Consider the following 23,702-nt stretch of genomic DNA (forward strand, 5'->3'; position numbering starts at 1 on the left):
CCTGGTTTTCACCATGTCTTAAATGTGAGTCACAAATAACCCCAAGATGAGACCCACAAGAATATACAATATGCCTTGCAGCTTGTCATGAAAAGCTATTTTTTGTCTCCCTAGATCAATGAAATGTCCAAGGAAATTAGCAAATTGAAAGAAGCATTGAACAGCCTTTCTCAGCTTTCCTACTCAACCAGTACCCCCAAAAGACAAAGCCAGCAGCTGGAGGCATTGCAACAACAAGTGAAGCAGTTGCAAAACCAACTGGCGGTAAGTGTAATAATTTGTAAGCCCTCCATTATTCCCAGTTCTCTGAAGATACTTGTGCCATTCTTCACTCTGCCTCATTTAAAATGAGAGCACAAGGAAAGGGATTTTCATCCAGAAATACTATAATTTCTCTGTTTGTCTGATACATTTAGGAATCTGCAAATCACAAATTGCTCTTTGGATATAGTCTTAACTGAAGCTGTTTTCCCCAGTACACCTCCTCAGATCAATAGTGAGGCCAAGTTTGTGTACTTGTAGTGGAAGGTAGTAACCAGACCTGTTGCTGAGACCCTGATTTGTGAAAAATATGGCTGATGTGCAGATCTGTGCATTTTCTCAAAAACTTTCATCAGCTGAAATCTTTGGGTTTTTAAACTAAAATAAGTTTGACTTTCTGGAAGAAAGTAGTCACTGAAGGCATGAAGCTTCAAATCAAGCAAATCCATCTTATAGGGAAGCACAGTTTATTATCTGAAATTCTGAACTGCTTAAAGATTTGTCTTTAATTGTATTTGGTTTTGCATCAAAGATCAAGTCTTCTAAGCTGGGTTGAGTCATAATTGCTATTGAGAGCAAAACAAAAGCTTTGGAGAGCTTGCCTCTCCCAAGGAGCACTTAAGTTCACTGCTGAGGGCAAAAAGAAGGTAGTACTCACGAGAGGCCTTTGTTAAGATCTCTGAAGTGACTCTGAAAGGAGAATTCCCAGCCTGACATGCTACGTGGCTCACCTGGTGTCAGCTTTCCTACCTTCCCCAGCAGACAGAAGGAAAAGCCAATATGCATACGGGCCAGAAAAATTCCCTTGCAGTGAGGAGGCATAAGTAGGCAGACAGTTAAGTAGTGCATCTTGTCAGTGTAAAGGCCTACACTGTTTCTTATCTCAGTCCACCAAGTCCAAAAGGACCCTTTATCTACCACTGCTTAAGGACCAGCAAAGTAGTATAAGATGCAAAGATATGCAACATACCAGGAAAGTGGTCAGGATTTAACACAAGACAGAAGCATTCTTTCCTTCCTGTGGACTAGGTTTCCTAGCAGTTTCAAATTTATTTGGAAAGATGGCTTCTGGGATCTGGCAGTCTCTGATCATGGAAAAGAAGATGGGTGATCCTTGTTTGATTGTAGAGTAATTAACTGAGGATTTCATGGGTTAAGGCCTCTGTAAGCACTTCCTCTTCCCTGGGAAGGCATTAGCTGACAAATGGGTCATTGACTTCAGGGAAGAGCTTAGTTGCAGTTGGAGATTGATTTGTCAGAATTTTGTTGGTTCTGCTCAATTCTGGTTGCTGATAAGCTCAGGAATATGTGCTCCTTCCACGTGTTTGCAGCTCAGTGCTTCTTAACAACTGATGACATCTCACCTGCTTTCCTACTGGGATGGGTAAAATTACAGTGTTTCTGTAGGCCACACTCTTGACGCAAATTATGTTTTGGATGGCTAGTGGTGCAGCACTTCTGAGCTGGTTTTTCGTGCATGCATAAGACTTTGCAATAAGTGCAAATGCAATAAGTTTGTAGTGCCCCAGAGCTGTCTAAATTTAATTGGAAAGTTCTGAATTCAACAGTTATGAATGCTCTGTGACTTCCTGCTATTTTATAGGAAACAAAGAAACAACATCAGGAAATTGTCTCAGTTTACAGGATGCATCTTCTCTATGCTGTGCAGGTATGGATGCATATTGTCAGTTACACACTGTTGGTATTTTAATGAAAGATGTTTCTTCTGCAGATCTAGTAAAAGCCTTGCATGTTTTATTAAAGACATCCTGCCCAAAAGGTGTGACTGGTTAAGTACAAATTTAACACTGATTCCTTTTGGGAAATTGATCTAATTAATTTACAAACCTCAAAAATAGTTTGTAAATCTTCTTGATGAATAGAGAGATGCTTGAATTCTTTTCTTCTTTTTCCCATTGTCTAGGGTCAAATGGATGAAGATGTCCAGAAAGTGCTGAAACAAATATTGTCAATGTGTAAAAGCCAATCACAGAAAAAGTAAACAAAAAAACCTAGGAAAACTCCCATTGTTTATTAATCCTGTTATGGGTGTTTATCTAGATTTGCCTTAACATAAGATTTGAAATTGGCAATTTGCTGCTTTTGTGTTATTGTGCTGTTTCTGAGGGGGATTTTTTGTCTGTCTCTACCACTTCTCATGTGTGTTCATGTGTGCAGTAACTAAGCACATGCCTGCTTTTCATATCCAAATTATGTGCTTCAGACTTTTTACTTGGGCCACTCTATGTCATGTTTACCCTGAAAGTACTTTCTAGCTTCCTCCAGTAGAGGAAGGTTAATCTCGAGGAAAGCACTCGTGTTGCCTGAGTAAAGGTGAAATTCTCTATAAGGTCTTCTGTACTGTTTATAAGCTGCATCTTGTTATTGGGGATTAACTTGGTTGTTTGATGTTGTAGCACTCGGATTCCTGACTTTTTGCCATGTGCAGTCTTTGGCAGACCAGAAGTGAGGTATTTATGCTACTCCAGAACATCAAACAGCTATACTTCTTAGTGTAATATTATTTAAGATTAACACACCATAAGATAGGTGTCCCAACCCATCCAATGCACTAAGTGCACAGAGATTAATCCATGCTTCATAGTTTCCTTGAACTGCCTGGTAGTGGAGTGAAACTATTTCAAAAAGGAAAAATCATTAGTTTAAGGAAGTTCTGTACAAAAGCAGTAGAAACGCCTGTATAAACAACCCTTTATGATAGGTTTAGCTATCTATGCAAGTGTTGGCCATGAAGCTCAGGAACAAAACCAGAACATACACTTTAGACAAGGGATTATAATGAACACAGGATGTTTACAGTGAATGTCAATGCCTCATACTTCCTAACCTCACTTTTGTAAAGATCTTCTCTTCAGTATATTTTTATTGGCCCTATAATGATTTTTTTTTTTTGTAACTAAACCATTTTTTCTACATAATGTTTGCATTAAGCTTATTAACAAATATTTTTAGGTAATCGTGTTGTAGAATTTCTTCTTATATCCCCAAGTATTCACTAATACTGAAGCATAGTGGGGTGTTTTCAGTTCGTAAAAGGTCTGTATGGAATAATAGACCTGTCTGTCAGTGTGGTCCAGAGCAGTGAAGTGTCAAATGCAGTTCAGCCTCCTGTTTGAAAAGATGTAGAAATTATAGGTATAGAACAGCAAAAGGTGTCAAAAATTTCTGCATGTTGTTTCTAGAGGCCAGGGGCACCAGTAGAGCCTTTATCAGCACTTTTGAATTTCATGTCAAATAAAAATGCCTGATGTGGTATAATATGAAACCATGGAAAAGTGTTCCTCAGCACACACTGCACTTGGGGGTACAACCATTCTAACTTGCTTGCAGCTTCAGTATGGTATTTTTATTATTCCTTTTAGTGGATGTGTCTCTAATAGAGAAATATTCCAGAGCTATATAATCAGTGAAGTTTATATAGAGTTGTAATATGACGAAGAGTCAGCAGTGCCTGAGGCTGGCTGTACTCATAGTGCACTTATACCAGATAATTCCTAATCCTGGCAAAACTAAAATGGATTTTTAAAAGCAAAAAGAAAAATCACACCTTTGCATCAGTTGGACCTTGGTGTTACTTTCCTTGGGTGGTTTAACTCATGCCTGCTAATTTTTAACAGTATTTTGTAGTTAGATGGTTTTGAAAATGCTCCAAAGAAATGTGAAAAGAATTTTGCTGCAGCACTTCAAAATGAACAACAAGATTTCACGCATGCTAATGCTGCAAAGTATAAAACTTGATGAACCATTTTGTAGGTTGGCTGATGGATTTAGTCTTCTACTTTGTTTTGGTTTGTATATTTATTACAATTATCTTTGTGGGATATTGAAAATTATATACTACAGCATAGCAAGTTTCTTTATATGTAATTTGCAGAAAGTTTCCTTATGCAGCAAATAAACTGTTTCCATTTTTTTCATCTTCTTTTTGTGTGTTCATTTACTTTTTGTATTGAGGAAAATCTTGCTACACTGTTATAGCACAAATATGTTCCGTATCTCATGTTTAGGTAACTGTTGGATGAAGCGTGGTTTTCTCCCTGAAACTGCAACTTGATTAATGACTTCCTTTTTCTGTCCTTAGAATAGAATCCACCCCAAACCCTGTGCAGCCAGTTTTGCACATTCTGCCTCCTTTCTGATTGGTAAGTTTAGAACCATTTCTCATGTGAACATCCTGCTAGAAGTAACACAGGTTTTCCATTCGCAACTGGCTGCATTCCAGCTAAGTTTAAAACTACCTTAGAGCAGTAGCACAGACTGGTGCTGTCTTTCAAAGCTGCCTTTCTCTATCATTTAGCACTTCGCACAGAGCTACAGTGAAACTATGTATATGTGTAATGCATATGGATAAATGGATATGTTTGCTTCTCTTTAAACTTAGCAGTAGTTACACAGTCAGCCCTGTTGCCTTTTGTCATCTCTACTGACTTACATTTGAGAAACTCTTTTTTCTTTAACTTACTTGCTAATAATATCATCCTGTCTGAAAGGCAGAACACACAAATGGCAGGAACTGCATCTCGCTTTGTTACATCCTGGACTCAGGTGGCTCTTCAGCCTCTTGCAAGCTACTCAGCACTGGGTTTCCTCTGAAGAAGGCTGTTGACAAACTGGTATGCAGAATCTGTTCATGGTGAGATCACCTAGAAGGAAAGATCATAGCTGCTTTGATGGCTTTTATGCCATTATAAGCAATGGGCCTGCTGCCTACTATCTCCTATGTGAATTGCTGTTTGTTTTCTATGTGGATGCGCATGATCCCACTCTGTTGCAAAACAGACCTCGGTTTTTTAGGGCCAGACCTGTAACAGTCCTGCATTTTACTGGAACAGGAAATTGAGGGTAAAAGAAACAGTGGCCAAATGGTTTATTTGGGTAACTCACGGGTAGGGGCACAAGGTGAGAAGCTAATGTTACCTCTTGCTGGCTGAGCATGAGGCTCAGTGGTGGCAGAAGGGCCTGCTGGCTTCCCTTCCAGCGCTTCTCAGGCCAACTAAATGACAATGTGCTGCGTGTCAGCACAGGACAGCAAAAGCTAAGGGAAGGCCACACTGCTGTGTGCCACAGTAAAGCACAAGACAGTGCCCTAGGAGGAGCAACCAGGAGCAGGACAGAGGAAATGCTGGCTGGAATCTTGTCAGGTGCTGCATTGCTATGTGGAGCTGTGATTTAGTTTTAAAGCCAGCTTCATGGTGTGTGATTTCCTGAGCGCTGGCTGGCTGGGGGAAGGAGGGAGGTGGGGTGTGATTTCACTGCTATGAATATTTCAGAGCTAAATAAATTACCATTGCTATACACACGTTGTGTTTAGACTGTAAGAGCTGCTCTCTGGGAGCCTTTGGCAGTGTGGGGTACCAGCCTGGAGAGTGCAGGAAAGAGGAGGATAAGCAGAGGCTGGAGGACCGAATGGGCCACAGGAGGAGAGTGGTGGAGCAGGAGTGAGGTTTTGCCCATCTGACCTGCCCCCAGGAGATGCCTGGGCTTGCCTTGGGCCAACCAAGACAACTGGTTGAACATGCTCATTGCAGTCAGTTGGACTAGATGACCTTTGAAGATGCCTTCATAACCCAACCTATTCTAGGATTCTGTGAAAGCATCCTGGGGCTTTCTCCACGCTGATGCCAGCCATCATTGAAGCAAAAGGCAGACACAAAAGGCTGGAGCAGTCTGCCCTTTAACATGACAGGGACCCATGTGCTGCAGGGAGGAATGGCTGTCTGAGGCAGTGTGGCCAGGCTTCCCAGCATGTGAAAGGTGCTGGAGCAGAGGCAGCCTCTCCTGGCTCTGGCTGTCCATGGAGCGGGGGCCTGCTGCTATGGGAGGTCTCTGGACCCAGGCTGCAAAGCAGCGGCAGTCATGGTTCTGCACGTGGGATGAACTCATGGAAAATCTCCTGGAGGAGGTGGGTGCAGCGCAGCAGACATGGTGTAACCCAGCACATGTCCTGCAGGCACAGACATAACCCAGCAAGTTTCTTCAACCAAACAGGAACGGGTTGGAGGCTCTTAGGACAGATCAGTGGTTTGAATCTGCTATTCACTGTGGTTTGGTCTGCCACAGGGAGCACTAAAAGCATCATGACACAGTTCAAGAGTGAGTACCTGGAAACCTTCATCTAAAGCAGCACTGGTTCTGCTAACAGGGGTCACTGGAGGTGCTCATGGGTGCAAGCCAACTCTCAGCAAAACATTTCATAGAAGTGAAGTTTCCAAAATGCTTTTCTTCATCCCCCCTCCTCCTCCTCCTCTTCTGTTTGGGTCCTGCACTGATCCTTTTGAAAATAACAGAGATACTCAGTACAGAGTATAACCATACTTTATTCTGGTTTTATGTCCACGTTCTTCCCAGGGCAGTAACAAACTTATTCTCCTCATGTTAACAGTCATTTCCATAAACCCTCTGGACTAGAATGATACACAGTGGTGAACTGCAGCTGAAGTGAATTAAAATCTGTGATTTAATAAGTTTCTACTTATTTGAGGAAGCCTGAGATGCATTTTTTGTAGCTACAGAATAGACCTACATTTCTGCTGGCCAGAAAGCCGTGTGCATTGGGTTCCCCAGGTTACAGTAGTGCATGACAAAGTATCTGTTAGGAGAAATTATGTTCTTCGTCTCTTTGGACCCCTTGATGGGATCCTCGGGTGGTGTGTCACCAACATCAGGCTCCTCAATGGTTGTGTTTGCCCCTTTGTACAAGCAGCAGAGGTTTGTCCTCTCAGTCCTGCAGATGCCAGACCCCAGTCCCACCAGGGGCTTCAGGAGGGTTTGTTTTCTGACAATTTGTCTTTTTTGAGGCATTTTATGGCAACGTATCTGTCACTGTTTACGAACCTTTGGCTGCCCTGACACAGACTCCTACTTGATGAGTTTAATGCAGGTATTTACACAATCATCAGTTTTTCAGTCTATTATTTTAAAAGCCTGCTTGAGTGCTGATCTGTCCAAATTCACAGCACTTGCCTTCCCTGTACATTTTCCAACAGCTTGAAATGCTCAGACAGTTGGTAATGGGGCCTCCTACCAGCAGCTGGAGATTGGAAACAAACAGGCACATCTCATTGACATCATCCCTGCAAGGAGCTTGGGGCTGGAGCCCATCTGCTGCCTGTGTCCCCCACCATCACAGTGTGTGTTCTTAACCCTGCCCGGAGCGATGCTGCAGCTGGTACCTTGCGCTCAGCAGCTCTCAGGAGGCAAGCATCAGTGCAGCAGAACTCAAACATGCTCCTATGGGAAGCTCTCTTTGGTGTGGTCACTCTTCCTTTTGGGATTAGCCAAAACTCTCCCTGGTAATGGTTAGGCTTGGACCCACTACACTCTTCTTGCATCCCATGTCCTAAAGCAACAGTCCTGCATCCAGCTGCACACAGGGAAGCCCTGCCCTAAAATGCCTGGATGAATTTCCTTCTCTATAAGCACTTTGCAGCCCTTCAGGAGGCACCTCCAAGGAAGAGGCTGTGGAGCAAGGAGGGAGCTGGATTAAGCTGCATTTTCCAGACAAATAAAAAGAAAACATCCCTGAGCTAAACACAGCATTCCTTCTGGTCTGAGCCTCCCCTGCAGCTGGAAAACAGTGTGGGGAGTGAAGACACAAAGCACAAAGGTCTGCGCTGCCTCGTTCCTAGAAACGGCTCCTCTGGGCCCTTGCTGTCCTCTGCATTCAGCAGCTGGGTGAGAGCACAGCTGGCCAGATGTTGCACGCCCAGGTGCAGATGTGCCTGTGCAGATGTTGCACAGCAGGATAGCAGGTCCCTGTGCTCATGGGGGGGGCAGCGTGACCCCCGGTACTGCTCCTCCTGCCCTGTCCCCCACACCATGGGCACAGAGGGCTTGGGAGCGGAGTCGCCCTGGAGCCCTGTGCTGCCTGAAGGCGGCTGTACGGTGTCCACCACGCTTCTAGAACTGCAGTTCTTGCTGCCGTGTGAAGAGATCATGTCATGCCCAGCAACTGGTGAGGGGCAGGCTGGCGGTCCCTTCCACTGATGGGTCTCTGGCCGTACATCTGCATCAAACCATGCGGGATCACCCAGCCTGGCTTGTAGCGTGGAAAAGCTGTCAACCAGCTGATGACAGCATTTAAGAGAGCCAGAGCTCTCTGTGTCGAGGTAAACAACTTACTCTGAAACTGTGAGTAGAAGAGAATCACCAAGAGAAGAATCTGAGATTCATCAGATAGGTACACCTATAAAAGCTGACAGGAATACATCCAGATGCTAGAACAAGGCCACCCCAATCATTACCCTGCTCAGGATGAACCTTGCCATGGTGTCAGCTCAGGCCAACCAGCAGTTTCTGCAATTACCAGCCCAGCACAGCTCTGTATCAGCCCACTCCTGTTTGCAGGTGGCCCTGCACCTTGCAATGAGTTTTGTGCAGTGTAAACCCAACTGTGCAGTGCCCCAACCCCTCTGTGCCCAAAAGCATCTCATGCAGTATATGCAGAGCCTTGGGTGACACGGTCTAGTGTTAGGCATTCCTGCACATGGCAGGGGGGCTGGAACTAGATAATCTTAACCTCTTTTCTAACCCAAACCATTCTGTTATATACACAGGTAAGTGTAGCCTGGGAGCCAGCACCAGCACCTTCAACCTGCACTGCTGGGGTCTGTCTGAGCAGCTTTGCACCTACCTAAGTGCTTTCTGCTGTTTCTGAGTTGCATTGAGCTGTGTGTGATATGCTAAGAGGGGGTCTGTCTCCTTGGACAGCCCTCTGGTTTCCAAGCAGACAGAGGAACTGTTTGTTGCTGCAGCAAGCTCCCTGCAGTTACTGCCTGATGGGGTGGAGTGGCTTCACACCTCCCTTACTGCAGCAAATCCATTGCTGCACTCCATTGACACTTAGGGGTAAAATCCACTCATATGTGAAGACAGCTTAATTATCTAATTAAGTAAATACAGGAAATGCATTGAGGCCTCCAGCTTTCTGCTGGCTTGCTCGCTTCTGGTCAACCCCCACAGTCCCACCTGAGCTGGAAGGGTAATAGGCTGCTAAGTTCTCCATGGAGATATTTCTTATCCCTTCCCTCCGCTTTAGACCAGACTAGAAAACCCAGTACACCCTCCAGGCTCATCTGCAAAATCCCACCACCAACAACGCAAGAGTAACCTCTAGATTTTGACCAGTGTCTCACTGGGGTTTTGATCTGCAAAATGAGTGAATGGGCTCAGAGCACATCTGAAGCACTGATCCCAACTCACCATACTCTGCCATGCGCTGTGCCACTGAAGAGAGTGACATTCCTGGTGGATATTCACTGTCTATTCATTTATACCTAAGCAACTCTCCTTCCCTCTCCCCCCAAAGACAGATTCATACGAGTTTCTGTCTCAAGAGGAAGGCTTCAAGCCTCTATTCTGGAATACCTCTATTTAAAAAATAATTTCATATTTGTTCAGTTCAAGATTAATGTTCTATCAGCAAAAGTGCTGTTCAGTGTTACTGCTACTACTCATACATGTTTTGGTAAGACCCACCTCTTGGATTCTTAGGGGTTTACAAGCTGCTACAAAATGATGTTCAAAACAGTTAAAGGAAACAGCATGTGGCTTATCTCAATTTTTCCAACTGCTTTGCTAACCTTAGTGAAGACCCATCCAGCTGGGAATATATTTCCTTATAAATCCTTATGCAATTTTTTCCTGATTCCTTCCCATTATAACTCTGGAAAAGATGTTTAGAACTCAATTCCTGCTGGGCAATTTTGTGCTCAACAGTCTTCACGGATCCAAATGGCTGTGGTTGGGCCTCAGCGTGTGGAAGCCAAAGAAACACAAGAACTTCTCAACATATGGGGAGGAAAGAGGTTAACATTAGTATTAGCACCACTAATCTTTTCTTGCATAAAGATGCTCAGGACCAAGAGCCAGAGGCATTATTTTGTCTTCCAGTATCTTAGCAGACTGATGGGACCCAAGGCCTGTGGGCAGTCATTTCAAGGCAGAACAAAAGAGAAGCCTTCTGTAAGACTGGAGGTCAGTTTTTGCTCTGAAAAGCACAAATCAAAATAGTGGGAGGAAAAGTCTCTTGTCAGTTTTGAGGCCTCTGGATCTGCGTTGACCACAGCCCCAGATGTCAGAACAGCCAGGCAGCACCTACTACAGCTAACTGAACCAGGGTGGAAAATGCTGGTTGCAGTTCTCACCTCCAGGAACTGCTGTTAGTTTACACAAGTAATTCTTACATGTACCATTTTATAAGAAAACAGGTGGGCAAAATCTGAATTATGACAAGTCACACAACAGTTACTTTCTGGTATTTTTGTGGTGTTCTAACTACTTAGGATATTATTTCCATGACCACTGTTGGTAGATCACAGGAGAGATTTTTAAAGTACTATTTTAAGATGTAATATAGTACATCTGTAGGCAATTACATAAAAATACAAATGTTAAGCCACAGTAATGTCCTTGAACACAATACAAGGAACTCTGATACTCTAAAATAAACCATACTAAGAAAGTGATGTGTTCTGGTTTATTTTTATCCTTTCACTCAGAGATTATGTAAATCATTCTTACCACTCAGTAGTCTGGGATAATATAACTCCCAATGAGACCATAACACATTTTCTTCACTGAAGAAACCAACACAATAAGCCAAAAGAAAATTCAAAATATAAAAGACAGTAATTAAGAGTAACGTAGAGTATTACTACATATCCTTATCAGTCCTGCAGTTCAAAGATTTGTGATTGTTTTTCAAATGTAAAATTTATTGCAATAAATGGATGACCTGCATGGAAGACAATAAAAGTGAACTGCTAACACTGTGTACTCTTAAAGTGCACTCTTGCTGATACAAGCAAGAAACGAAAAATGGTCAACAAAAGCATTTGAACTTAAATAAACCCAAAGAACTTGGATTCTGTTGGACTGCGAAGCAATCAACTTTGTGACATACGAACATACTGTTTTCACATGTGCAAAGTAGGACCTCGTCTTCTGACAAAACCAAAACTTGACTTCAGTTTACAGCTGTAGAAACCACCCACAGATCACGGAGCTCTTGGATGCCATCACATGGCAGCAAGGCAGGGGGACTTCAGTCTCCTGCAGTGTGAGCTGCAGTCTCTGCACGTGGTTCGACACCCATCTGGTTCAGCAGACCTCCTGCTTTGAGCTGGTTGTTTGCAACAGAAAGGTGTGATCGGAGAAGCACAACTTTTGACCCAGTACAGCCTACCTCACCACTTTGCAAAGCTGGCCACTGCAGAAAACTCTCCAGAAACTGCACTCCCTTTTCAGTAAGAGAACAGGTCCATTTTTAGCAGCTATACAAATACACCACCCCATGGGACACAGGCAGACATTCCTTTACTGCAGTTTAGGAGTCCCTCCTGTTGCTGAAAAAGTCTACTGAGAAGGTAAACTAATTTCACAAATAATTTCAAATATGAAACTTTTCTCTCTCCTTATGATTCTTAACAGCATTACTAGATAGTAGCAGCACAGGAACTGGGACATGTACATACAGAAATGTTTCAGCAGCAGCATTCTTGTGGATGTGTAATGAATTACTAGATACAAAACAACAGTACTGCCAGAACAGTTATGAGTAAGTAAATCCTGGCTTCTAACTTAGTTTACAAGTTCAACATCAGTACTGCAGGCAAAAGGGTAAATTGGTATCAGATGAAATTACACAGAATTGAGTTATATTAAGAATTAATTAAGATGAGGAGTCTAGGGTCTTTACCAGCAAAACATGTCAGCATTTGCCAGAAAGAAACCACCTGCTGCTGTTAAGAAATCAGTCTGAAAACGTCATCCTCTTTCAAGATGGATTTGGTTTTATTTTTAAGTCACTGAAAGTTAACTGGCTAAAATACAGAAAGTATTCAGATTTTCCCCTGTGAATTACTTAGAACAAGCCAAAGACAAGAATGAAAAACCAAAACACAAATAAAATTTCTTGCAGAACACTGTAAAAAGCAACAATGTATTACATGAACACCACTTCAGCATCTGTGCTAGAATCAGTGGCTAGAGACAACCAGCTCTCCTATTTGCTTTTTCAGACTCAGTTTTTTGAGTCAAGGCTAAGAAATGTTTGCGAGGTAATGAAAACTAAGAGCTAAAAAACTTACAATATTGAGTCTATTAATCTTTACAGCTTTCACTCATTTTATAGAAAAATATACTATTTTATATATCCATAAATATAATACAGACACCAAACTCACACACCTACATCTCTTCAGTAATATTCTCATCAGGGCAACAATAGTATTCTACAAAACAGATCTGTCCATCTTCATTCCTAATCATATACTGCAGTGAAAGAAATCCTTGAGCATCTGTTCTAATGGACACCTTACAAGATAAAGCCAGTGCCTTCGTAGATGGCTTAAGCAAAGAAATCTTGTACCTGCAGCAAAGAAAAAAAAAAAGTCATATGAAGAAAATAAGCTATTCAGAAAGGAGCTGAAACATTACTCCCAGTTAAAGCCACAGAAAAAACAATTAGCAATATGCTAATTTGATCTTTTTCTGATAATGACGTCAGACAGACACTGCTATTCCTTAGCTTTTGATCACAAGCACAGGCTTTTATCAGATGGGAAGTATTTCCCTTCTTGCCTGTACTAGTGAATTTAATACAGTAACACAAAAAAAGGTTTTGGTAAACTTTCCAGCAAGAAAAATTTAAAACTGGGACATATGCATTTAGAAAAGTACAAGAAACAAGAAAAGTTTAGAACACATGATATTCCACAGAGGGCACTGATCATAGACTTCCTAACCTGTTTGTCTGGGTCTGGTTACAGTGGAATGCTTCTATCAAATCAGAGTCCTTAGAGTAGTCCAGATGTGCACTGCCAGCATTTCCAAAAGTGGATAACCTGGAAGACAAAAGGCACCATCTCAAAATACCTGACCTCAGTTCTCTAAAAACTCATCAGAATCAGTCCTCTTGAATACCTCAATGGCTGTTTCACAGAACACTATTGGTTGTTTTGGTTTATTTAATTAAAAACCCTAAACTGTCTGCAACAGTGTCACATATACCAGGTTGTCAATGTGTTCATTACTATGTTAGTTTGATAACATATTACTCACTACAATTCTTCTTAAAATAAAGCAGTATTCTAAAACAGCTCCCTCCCCCTCCACCCTGAAAACTTCCAGTCTTTACCAACAGAGGCCAAGTATGAACATTTGAGTTGAAAGCACAGTTTCCAGTACCTGAAGTAGGGTTTATCTGGAGACATGGTAATCTGCATAACTTCACTGGTCATATCCAGTTCAGCAAATGCTTTTCGTAACCCTTCTGACTGCAGGATAATTTTATTAACAACCTTTGTACTGCAGAAATCAAAGTCTAACAAGTCCTCAGGTTCTTGAGTGTTTATTTTGCACACTGTCACTACACCTCCTTCTTCCAAGAACAGCATCAAGGGATAACCATAACCACGATAACACATCTTAAGGGCTGTTGATGTTCCTGAAAAAGAGAATGAAATTTACATTCTTTAAAGAGCTAGCTAGCACATCTGATCACTTTAGAAAGTTCACATTTTACTGCTATACAGGGCACAGATCAATTTGATTCAGCATGTTTGGTCCAGCTTCCAACAGATCAACGTAGCATACTTCATGCAACCTCCTAAGGACCACGTGAAGTGCAAAACAAATTCATCTGTCTGTAGATGCCAGTTCAAATCCTACTTGTGTCATGTGCCAAACAGGTCACACTAGCTGTGACAACGAAGCTGGATATGCTACAAATACATAAGTGGCACTGGAAAATCCTCCATGGTCCTGAGGCTTTCTCTGGCTCATATCATCTTTCTTCACTACTCTTGTTACTTGTGCAACCCAAACTGAAGTTAACACAGTTTAGCCTCCATTACATTTTGCTGGGTAATCATAATCTGAACATCTGGTTTCTCAAAATAAGGGTGCTGTTTAGTATAGTTGACTTAGGTCTTTAGGTCAGAGTCACAACAGAAACAGCAGAGGAATGTGGAGTTCAACACACAGCTGCAATGTTATAACTACCGAAAAACATCTGTTGTAGTATCACTCTACTACACGCGAGTACATAGTCCTTCCTTACAGTCATGCTAATATGTAGTTATTTTGTTTGTGAAAATAGTTTTTGAATAACCACCAAGAAAAAAAAATAGTAATTTATAGGAAATAAAATTCACTAAGACCTGGGTTGGGTTTTTTTGTTCTGTTTAAACAGGTCAGTTCACGTAATTCAATACTTGTACACATAATCCTGAAGGCAGGTTCCCATGCACCTCTGTCACTGAAAAGACTACAAACAGGATCAATAATGGAGTCTTCCTGATTTTTGTGATTCACACACTTTATAAAGAAAATCCGAAGTGTGTATACGGCACCTGAAGCACTACCCAATCCAGCTGCAGATTTGCGAGACTGTAGGCAAGTGTAATTCCTCAGTACCTTATCTGCAAGCTGGAGAAAATATTCACAAAATAGATGCAGGTGCAGTCTGAAGAAGGGAAGGAACAGAAAGTGCAACATAACAGCTATTCCACTGGGAGCAATAGCACAGTGAACCAATAGTGCTACTTGGAACCCGTGCAGACTTCAAGCCCAGAACACGTCCTAATTCCTTGTTAATATGCTTGTTAGTATTTCTGAGGTAGCTGGATGTTCCAGGGTTGCACAAAGCACAGAAATACTGGAGAAGAGATCACATTTATTATCAAGCTGATACAAATTTTTTTGTTACGAAGATAAACTCCAAGCTATGTGTATACTGTCTTCCAGTGTGCTCATTTCTGCTACAGCTCACAGCATTTAGTCAGCCTGAGTCCCCTATAAGGCTAATGAGGATCCCCTGTGGCCTTAAGATGTACTGACAGCTTTCCTGCTTTTTCATCGCAAAGTGGCAGGTCTGGTAAGAGGCTGCCCCCTTGCCCAAGCAGTAGTTTTAGCCTGAGGCTGAGGGTATGTGTAGCCTGCCCTGCTGGCCACTTAAAAGCATGTGACAGTGTGAAGCACAGTCCTTTACTAAAGGAAACCTGGTGCTCTCTACATCCATACTAACTACCCTGGATGGGCTGCAGAGGAACTAGTCTGCCAGCTGTGCCCACATTTTTCCCTTGGTGAAGGGCACATGGACACATATTTGCATTTGTGTTATGTGGATGATCTGGGCCCCAGACTGAAAACAAATCAACAGGAAAGGCAGCTGCAGCATGGGTCAGTTCTAGGGCACAGTATTGGCCTCAGAGTAACAACTCCAGCCTAAATATCACCCAACTTGCCAGAGATGCCCGAAATTACTTGACATGTTTCCTTATTGAGAGAAACTATTTGGACCTTCAGTCCCGAACAGAGCTAGGATACAAACTGGGGCTGTGCACTGGACATCATGCCACAAAAGGGTTCTCTCCTAAAACCAGCAGTTCTTTTGTGCCTTACACAGATCCAGGAAACATAATCTTCACAGGAAGAATCCCCTATTTCTCAGATAGCCCAACAGCATCACAGACACATATCACAGTGGACGCTTGTTTTAGCTTAAGGATCCTGCTTAGCAGCAGTAGCTGCCATACTCAGAAGGACTGAAGCTGAGCTCAGACTTTTTGCCAAGGCTGGAAGTCTCTCTGTGCCTATGTACAGGTTTCACTACATGATTACATGCGATGCACATACACTGTCAAGGTAAATATGCGCCATACCTGGCAAAGAACTGGTATCAAAAATAGTCAGGCAGTCAAGAAGAACAGACAAATTGATCCGGAATGTCACTGTTTGCTCCTGGACAGCAAATTCCTGAAAAATTTCTGCCTGTAAGAAACAAAAAGAGGGAAGTTTCTGCAATTATTTTACCATTTACACTTATTTCCTTAAATCCAGTGCTTTCTGAGATCAGTGCAATACAAAGCAATTCCTACAACGTAACACAACCATCAATTAAAGAAAAATAGGTCTTCAACCTCAAAACTAGTAAAATAAAATCAGGACACTGCTGAAACAAAGTAGCTTGGCATAAGCATGAAAACCTAAACACTCCCCTTTCATAGTTCAAAAACAAACTACAAATGTTAAAGCCTAAAGCTGCCTACTTCTGGAGCTGAAACATTCAGGCAAATACATCATATGTAACAATTGTGTGACTTTTCTTCACTCAGAGCATGAACAAACATTCAAATAATAAAAATAAGGATGAACGGAACAGAATAGCGAGTTCATAACATTGAAACGTGCTGGAATGTGCCTTGCACTAGCCTAATAGGGGTAAACTACTCCAGGCTACCCCATTTGCTACTGGGCACTAGCTGCTTTGTGGTAAGTGAAAGAACGCAGTATCTTGGAAGCAAAGCAGGGTGATGTGAGTTACTTTTGAACAAGCCATTACATGTTTTTACTGGCAGCCAAGAGAGCAAACCCCATCCTGGGGTACATCAGACACAGCATCACCAGCCGGTCAGCAGAGGTGATTCTCCCGCTGTATTCAGCATTGGTGCAGCCTCACCTGGACCACTGTGGGCAGTGCTGGGACCCACCATTTAAGGATGTGAAGGTCCTTGAATGGGTCCAGAGGAGGCAACAGAGCTGGTGACAGGGCTGGAAGGAAATGTCCTGTGAGGAGTGGCTGAGGGCTCTGGGCTTGTCTAGTTTGGAGAGAAGGAGGCTGAGGGGTGACCTCCTTGATCTCCCACAGCTTCCTGAGGAGGGTAAGAGGCACGTGCTGAGCTCTGCTCCCTGGTACCCAGTGACAGGAGACATAGGAATGGTTCAAAGCTGCACCAGGAGAGGTTTAGACTGGACATCAGGAAGCATTTTTTTACCAAGAGGGTGGTCAAACACTGGAACAGGTTTCCTGGAGAGGTGGTTGATGCCCCAAGCCTGTCAGTGTTTAAGAGGCATTTGGACAATGCCCTTAACAACAGGCTTTAACTTTTGGTCAGCCCAGAAGTGATCAGTGCTAGTGACCAAAGCAGTGTTTGGTCAGGCCAGAAGTGATCAGCAGTCAGATAATTGTTTTAGGTCCCTTCCAACAGAAACTATTCTATTCTATACTTAACACCTCCACATTCCCAAAGGAACCTCCAGTCACTGTTCCTCTGCTCCTGCTCACATGTGCCCACTACTTAGCTTCCAGTAGCACATGCTGGCCAGTTCATGAACCAGCTTGAGCAGAAAGGCAACCAAACAAATACAACACTAGTGTAAAGAAGGACTGCACAGCAAAGAGCAGGAGAAAGCAAGGCGAGACGCAGGCACAGGGAGAGTCAGGCTTCTCCCTTTCCACACACAGCTCAGGCTGCAGTTTCAGAGACAGCAAAGACACCCATGCTGAAGGACAGAAGAATGGTAAAGTTAGGTTTGAGGTACTACGACAAAATATTCCTCATCCTTTCCACTTACATACCCAGTATCACACATGCTTTCAAAAACAGGACCCAGCACAACGCCTGTTCTTAAAGCATTTACAAGTCGGATATGTCTTAAATAAAAACAAATACAATCACTTGGAAAATAAACCATTGTTAAAAGAATTAAAACTAAAATTGCACCTTAACAAAAGAAAATCAAAAGTAAAGCCAGAAGTCATGGCTACAAAAGAGGTAGCAGAACAGCAAGCAAAGCTGCTTTTGATCTTATATTAGATGGCCTATTAAATACAAGTTAAGTCACTTAGATTGCTATTTAAAGTTGTATAGACAAGGACAGGTGAGATCCTCTTATCTACGGTAACCTCCCGAGCACCTTTCCTGGACTAAGTCCGCACAGGCAGAACCAGAGAGTAGAAGAAACAGATTCTGTGATAGAGCCCTGCGGCTGGAAGCTCTCAGCTCAGCCCAGCCGACGTGCTGCAGATGTGTGTCTGAATTTGTGCTCTCTTTCAAAGTGGACAGAACTCACTTTCCTTCCACAGCCCGGACACCTCAGGAATGACCACAGCGCTTCCCTCACACCTCCCGCTGACGTGCCGCCCTGTCAAAGGAGCTCCCCCGCTCCTCCTTTACTATGTAACAGGGATGGGGGTTCCCTACGGTTTTCAGCGGCGTTCGCAGCCGTGCCGCTCCGCTCCACACCGTCCGCGGCATCCCACCTGGATGAAAGCATTGGCCTGGATGCACTTGGCGTCCTCCACCGTCACCCTCAGCCCACTGTCGGTGGCGAAGCAGGTGGCGTGGTCCTGGAAGTGGACGGCCCTGAGGAGGCTGGAGAGGTGCCGGGCATTGTCCAGGCTGGCGGACAACACGTACGGCTCCCCGCTGCCTGCCGGCTGCGCCGTCAGCGGCATACCGACCCCACCCACCGCCTCGGAAGCGGAAAGGCTGCTAAAGCGCGGGCGGAAGTTAACAGCGGGCGGAAGTGAAGCACGGCAGTGCGTGGTGCGCCCGAAATGGCGGCGGCCAAGAGGAAGCGTGCGGGCCCGGCGGAGCGGCCGGTGAAGCGGGCGAAAGCGGCGCCGAGCGCGGCCGAGCCGGGGGACTCGGCGGCACCGGAGGAGTACCGCATCCCGCCGCCGGTGTCGCAGGTACCCGCGGCGGGGGGTGCCGGGGACCCACTGCTCGGCCGGGTTGGAGGGTCTGATGCATGGCTTCTTTACGGTGTTAAAGTACGAGGAGAGCGTTGTTCTGGTGGATGGTTTGTCCCTGCCTGTGGCAGTGGGTTGGAACTAAATGATCTTTAAGGTCCCTTCCAACACGAACCATTCTGCGATGCTATGATTCACTCGAAAGTGAATTTTAAATACTCAGGTATTTTGAACACTTGGATAATCCTGTTATATCCAAAAAGTAGATGGGAATTTTGCCTTTCTCATTTAGGAACCGCCGTAAGGGGGGGTTAGTAATTTCTTTGCAGTTCGTTTAAAATAAACCCCAAAAGTAGCGCATTGAAGTCTGAGATTCATCACATGCTTAAGTGTAGAATACCTGAATTGTGCTCTGAGGCTGCAGCTCGGTTCCCGTGGCAGGGGAGGGGGGGATGACTTTCGTGAATAAGTGGTGCATGTGGAGTACTTACATGTTTTGTATGAATCAAAAGCTTTCTATGCGAACATACTGTAGGAGGATAGATGATAGATCTCAATGTAAAAACGGAGGCTCCCATGTTCTGTTCTGCTGCAAGAGTGATTCTGTCTGAATTAAGCAGATAATGTTAATAGCAAATGTTCTTGCGGTGTTTTTCTGTAATTAGAGTTCAAACCTTCAGTGTTGCTGTGTTGTAGTAGTTTTAAGGCTGGAAACTTCCTGCTTAACTTTTGCGTCTTTTTTTTTCCTAGGGTAAATGGAAGAACAAGGAACGAGTGCTTATTTTTTCTTCTCGTGGCATTAATTTCAGAACAAGGCACCTAATGCAAGACCTGAGGACATTGATGCCTCATTCTAAAGCAGGTGAGGCATCCTTCATAACTGACATTTTCAGATTAGTTTTAAACCAAGAACTCCTAACAACCTGTTCTTTTTAAAACTGTGGTACATAACTGGTTTGACGAACTTATACTTGAAACACCAAACCCCTTTTGCGCCGGCAAATATAGCAACTGTCATTGTATCTTAATATTTTCTGAGAAATGGCTCCTATGGCCTCAATCCTGTAAGTGCACAAATACTTTTGGTGCGGTGTTTATTTATTGTATAACATATCTGAAACAACTTGATAGTTACTCTTAATCTTTCATTTATAGCAGTAATTTTTTTGCAAAAGGAAGAAAGAACTGCTGAAAGAATTGCTTGTGTTAAATTGCTTTTCCTGCCTTCTGAATGTTGTTCTTGTCTTCCAGATACCAAAATGGACCGTAAAGACCAGTTATTTGTAATTAACGAGGTAATCCAGGATTTAACCAATGCTGCTTTTTTATTTTCTCTGGAAATCCAATGTGCAAGAAAAATGGGCAACCAGTTTCATAAATTAAAATTACAGATACTCAAAAAGTGCTCATGTTAAAACATGAAACCTCAATTAAACATATACATTTGTCATGACGAAGTAAAGCAGAATGGGCTTTTCAGTATACATGAAAGATGCATTACAGTTTATACTTGGGGAAAGCAGGGAACAAATAGGCAGCCAGGCCAAGCAATATAGGACATCCATAGTTCCAAAACTAGAACCTAATTTCACAGCTCCTGCTGTAATGTGTGTATCCTGGAGATCTTACCAGGTTGCTTGTAGCTTTAATGAAGTTATTACTCCTGGTAATAAATATGTGAGATTTTCCAACAAGACAAGTGCTTCAGTTTAAAAATGGGGATCAGTATTAAGAAGAGACCTTTGCTTTTAAATTTACATTTTGGAGGGAGGGAAGGTATTAGAGATTAATGTGGAAAGTTTTTTAAAACATCTTCAGAAGTTTATAAACAGCTAATTTGGTGTATCTCGTATAGGTGTGTGAAATGAAAAACTGCAATAAATGCATCTTTTTTGAAGCCAAAAAGAAACAGGATCTCTATATGTGGTAAGGAAATGTTATGTTTTCTTACATTTCCATATATAGCTGGGGATGCTCCCTTGTATCTGAAGTTTTTTACTGCAATAGTGAAGATGTGTGAAGTAGTGTTAGTTGAATCTGTACTAATCTTGCACTTCTGTGGGTAGTACAAGTTTACAATGCATGACCAGCTTTTGTTGACTTTACAGAAGCACTTTACAAAGATGTTCACAAAGCAAGTATCTGGAAGGAACTCTGTAATGCTGCAAAAGCAACTGAAACTACTTCAGCACAGAAATGACTGGTTGGAGTGCACTGTAAAATCCACTGTACCTTCTGGCTGCTGTTAACGTTTTTCTTTTTTGTCTTCCCCACCACCTGCCCTCTGCAGGCTTTCAAATACACCACAGGGACCATCAGCTAAATTCTTAGTGCAGAATGGTAAGTTGGCTGACATTATTGCATCTGGACTTTTACTTTCTTTTGGTACCGTTTTATGTAAGTATTAAAATGATATTTTTTTAAAAAATCACTAGTTCACACTCTGGCTGAATTGAAGATGACAGGAAACTGCCTCAGGGGCTCACGGCCCCTTTTGTCTTTCGATCCAGTAAGTATAGGTTTTATTTCATTGAATATTTCAATGAGTATTTCATTTTGGGGTTTTTTGCACAGCTATTGCATTTAGCTTTGTATGTAAAATTACTTCTTTTCTTTGTAGATATTTGACAAAGAGCCACACTATGCCCTGCTAAAAGAATTGTTTATTCAGGTCAGTCTGTAGTTCTGCTGTCCAGTGTTCCTTCCTCATTGGAAATGTTTTTTGGCAAAGTATTTTAAAATATCAAGGGGTTTTTTTAAGCAGTAGTTTTACACTTACGAACTTGCAGAAAATCTGCAAAGCATTAGGGTCATGTGCTTAAAGTCATGGGGACACTTTTTCATGAGTTTAGAGTTTTGAAATGTAACCTGGGATAGGGATCTTGGAAAACTAAAATTAATTAAACATTTATTTTGGGTGTCTTTAAATACAGATAATGAGAAATATTGTCTTTCATCACAGATATTTAGTACACCGCAGTATCACCCCAAAAGTCAGCCTTTTGTAGATCATGTTTTCACCTTCACTGTCACAGATGAGAGGATCTGGTTTCGGAATTACCAGGTAAGTGGTCTCTTTTAGCTCCTCAAGAGGAGCTCAATGGAGTAGTTTCATATAAAATCCATTAATTACAGTAAAATGAGAAGAATCATTATTGTCAGGATATGCCAGCAAATAGTGCTTGCAGCAGGTAATCTTAGTGTCCCTGCCCATGGCAGGAGGGTTGGAACTAGATAATCTTAAGGTCCTTTCCAACCCTAACTATTCTATGATTCTATGAAATTACTTCTTCTGTAGTTCTGGAGAGAACTGATTTAAGTTCTTTGTACTTCAGCTTCTGTTCTGTTAGCTGTGATTCTGTGATACTTGTCTCAGTAATGGTGAGTGCTAGCTGAAGCCTAAGCTTTGCTTGCCTTTTAACCTGACTTGCTGCTTTGACCCAAAGTGTGCTGGAGCTTAGTTTTTAAAGGGAGGCTTCACAAACACCTGCTACTCTCTAAAGGCTTGCTTGAAGCTGAAGAGGTGCTTTATATATAGAATTGTGTCTAGCTTATCAGCTTCAGTGGCATTTTATCTGGGATTTAAATTCAGTTGTGTGTCACTATATGCAAGGTGCTTACAGGGTCGTATACTTCGATCAGATCTATAAATGAAGAAAGTATTCTTATTGCAGATAATAGAAGAAGATGCATCTCTAGTAGAAATTGGGCCTCGTTTTGTCCTGAATCTCATAAAAATCTTCCAAGGTAGCTTTGGAGGACCAACTCTATATGAGAATCCCCATTACCAGTCCCCAAATATGGTAAGTAGCTTTATTTTTGCCTTGCCTTTCATTTAGAAATTAACTTGAAAGCCAATCTGTAGTCTGTGCAGGAGAATCATGTATACCTTTCCCTGGAATCTGTTGTAGAACGAAAGTGCCCTTAACTGATCCTAATTTGAGAACAGAGTCCATGAAAAGATGGCATTACATTGAGGATTTTGACAATTAAGCAGAGAAATTACCACCTCTTTCTTTAATACCTGATTTCTTCCATTTTACTTATGTGAAACCTGATGAAATTCAAATTCTTGTTTTCATAGCATCGACGGCTGGTAAGATTGTCAGTGGCGGCTAAGTTTAGAGAGAAACAGCACGTGAAGGAAGTACAAAAGATTAAGAAACAAGAGAGTAAGGTGCTTATTAAAGAAGATCCCACTGAAGTGGTCTTTGAAACTCCAGCTGAAGAAAAGCCAGTGGAAATACAGCTTGTGAAACCAGAGTCAAAGCCAATTGTTAAAGATAAAAAGAAGCTACGCAAAATTCAGAGGAAGAAACAGAAAAAGCTTTTCAGAACTGAGGCATCAGCTTAAATGTTGCAAATGTTGTAACCAGTTACATTGACGTAATACTGTAAATACTTGTTTAGTTGTTTTTACAAGCAAAACTAACAACTTCAGTTTTAAGTAAACAGAGTATCATTTTATTAGGATAAGTTTGCACTCGTTTATTGTCTTCATTTCTTTGAGGGGTTTATGGGTTTTAAGCCAGGGAACAGGGAAAGAGAATGAGACACTCCAGATACTTCTGCGTTTGAGAATTGGCCTCTTATACTTGAAAACCTATGGGAAACAGCTCACTGCAACATGTACAAAGAATAAAAATAACTGGGTAGTCACTAGTGCTCATCATGAGTGAATTCAAGAGCCAGCTTTCCTAGTCTGACAGCAGTAGAAAACTTAAGAGATTTGAACTATTGGAATTTTGTCTTGGGGAGTGGTGGTAATATTTTTTCTCTTTGTAATCCCTAGGGAGTGCACATATTTGTGACCTAGCCATTACTTATTCATAGTAAAAAGTCTGCTTTTGCATGTGGTAGCTCCTGTACCTAATCAGCTTCTGAGGACTTGAAACGTAGCTAAAGGGGAGAAGCAGGCTAACAGGATTCTAGCCCTTGATAC

At 42.4% G+C, this 23,702-nt stretch overlaps 3 protein-coding genes across 3 annotated transcripts in view; 2 read left to right on the forward strand and 1 right to left on the reverse strand.

Moving 5' to 3' along the window:
• Nucleotides 1-3,965, forward strand: part of RAI14 (retinoic acid induced 14) — a 93,818-nt gene extending 89,853 nt beyond the window's left edge. The window contains exons 16-18 of the mRNA XM_080636764.1: nucleotides 115-264; nucleotides 1,865-1,930; nucleotides 2,186-3,965. Of these exons, the coding sequence (XP_080492890.1) occupies nucleotides 115-264; nucleotides 1,865-1,930; nucleotides 2,186-2,263 (294 nt within the window). The 3' untranslated portion in view covers nucleotides 2,264-3,965. The remainder of the gene's footprint in view (nucleotides 1-114; nucleotides 265-1,864; nucleotides 1,931-2,185) is intronic.
• An 8,018-nt stretch (nucleotides 3,966-11,983) lies between these two features.
• On the reverse strand, nucleotides 11,984-18,523 carry RAD1 (RAD1 checkpoint DNA exonuclease; the record flags this gene model as incomplete). Its single annotated transcript, XM_080637681.1, has 5 exons — nucleotides 11,984-12,652; nucleotides 13,029-13,127; nucleotides 13,471-13,729; nucleotides 15,948-16,056; nucleotides 18,329-18,523. The coding sequence occupies 5 exons, from the start codon at nucleotides 18,521-18,523 to the stop codon at nucleotides 12,472-12,474; spliced, it is 843 nt and encodes a 280-aa protein (XP_080493807.1). The 3' UTR covers nucleotides 11,984-12,471.
• Nucleotides 18,524-18,625: 102 nt separating this feature from the next.
• Nucleotides 18,626-23,130, forward strand: BRIX1 (biogenesis of ribosomes BRX1; the record flags this gene model as incomplete). Its single annotated transcript, XM_080637680.1, has 10 exons — nucleotides 18,626-18,760; nucleotides 19,511-19,622; nucleotides 20,012-20,055; nucleotides 20,616-20,686; nucleotides 21,051-21,100; nucleotides 21,196-21,269; nucleotides 21,381-21,431; nucleotides 21,723-21,824; nucleotides 22,435-22,563; nucleotides 22,845-23,130. 10 exons carry the CDS (start codon nucleotides 18,626-18,628, stop codon nucleotides 23,112-23,114), a joined length of 1,038 nt encoding a protein of 345 aa, XP_080493806.1. The 3' UTR covers nucleotides 23,115-23,130.
• Nucleotides 23,131-23,702: the final 572 nt, after the last annotated feature.

This window comes from Psittacula echo, assembly GCF_963264785.1.
Source record: "Psittacula echo genome assembly, chromosome: Z".
In the NCBI taxonomy this organism is placed as follows: Eukaryota; Metazoa; Chordata; class Aves; order Psittaciformes; family Psittacidae; genus Psittacula; species Psittacula echo.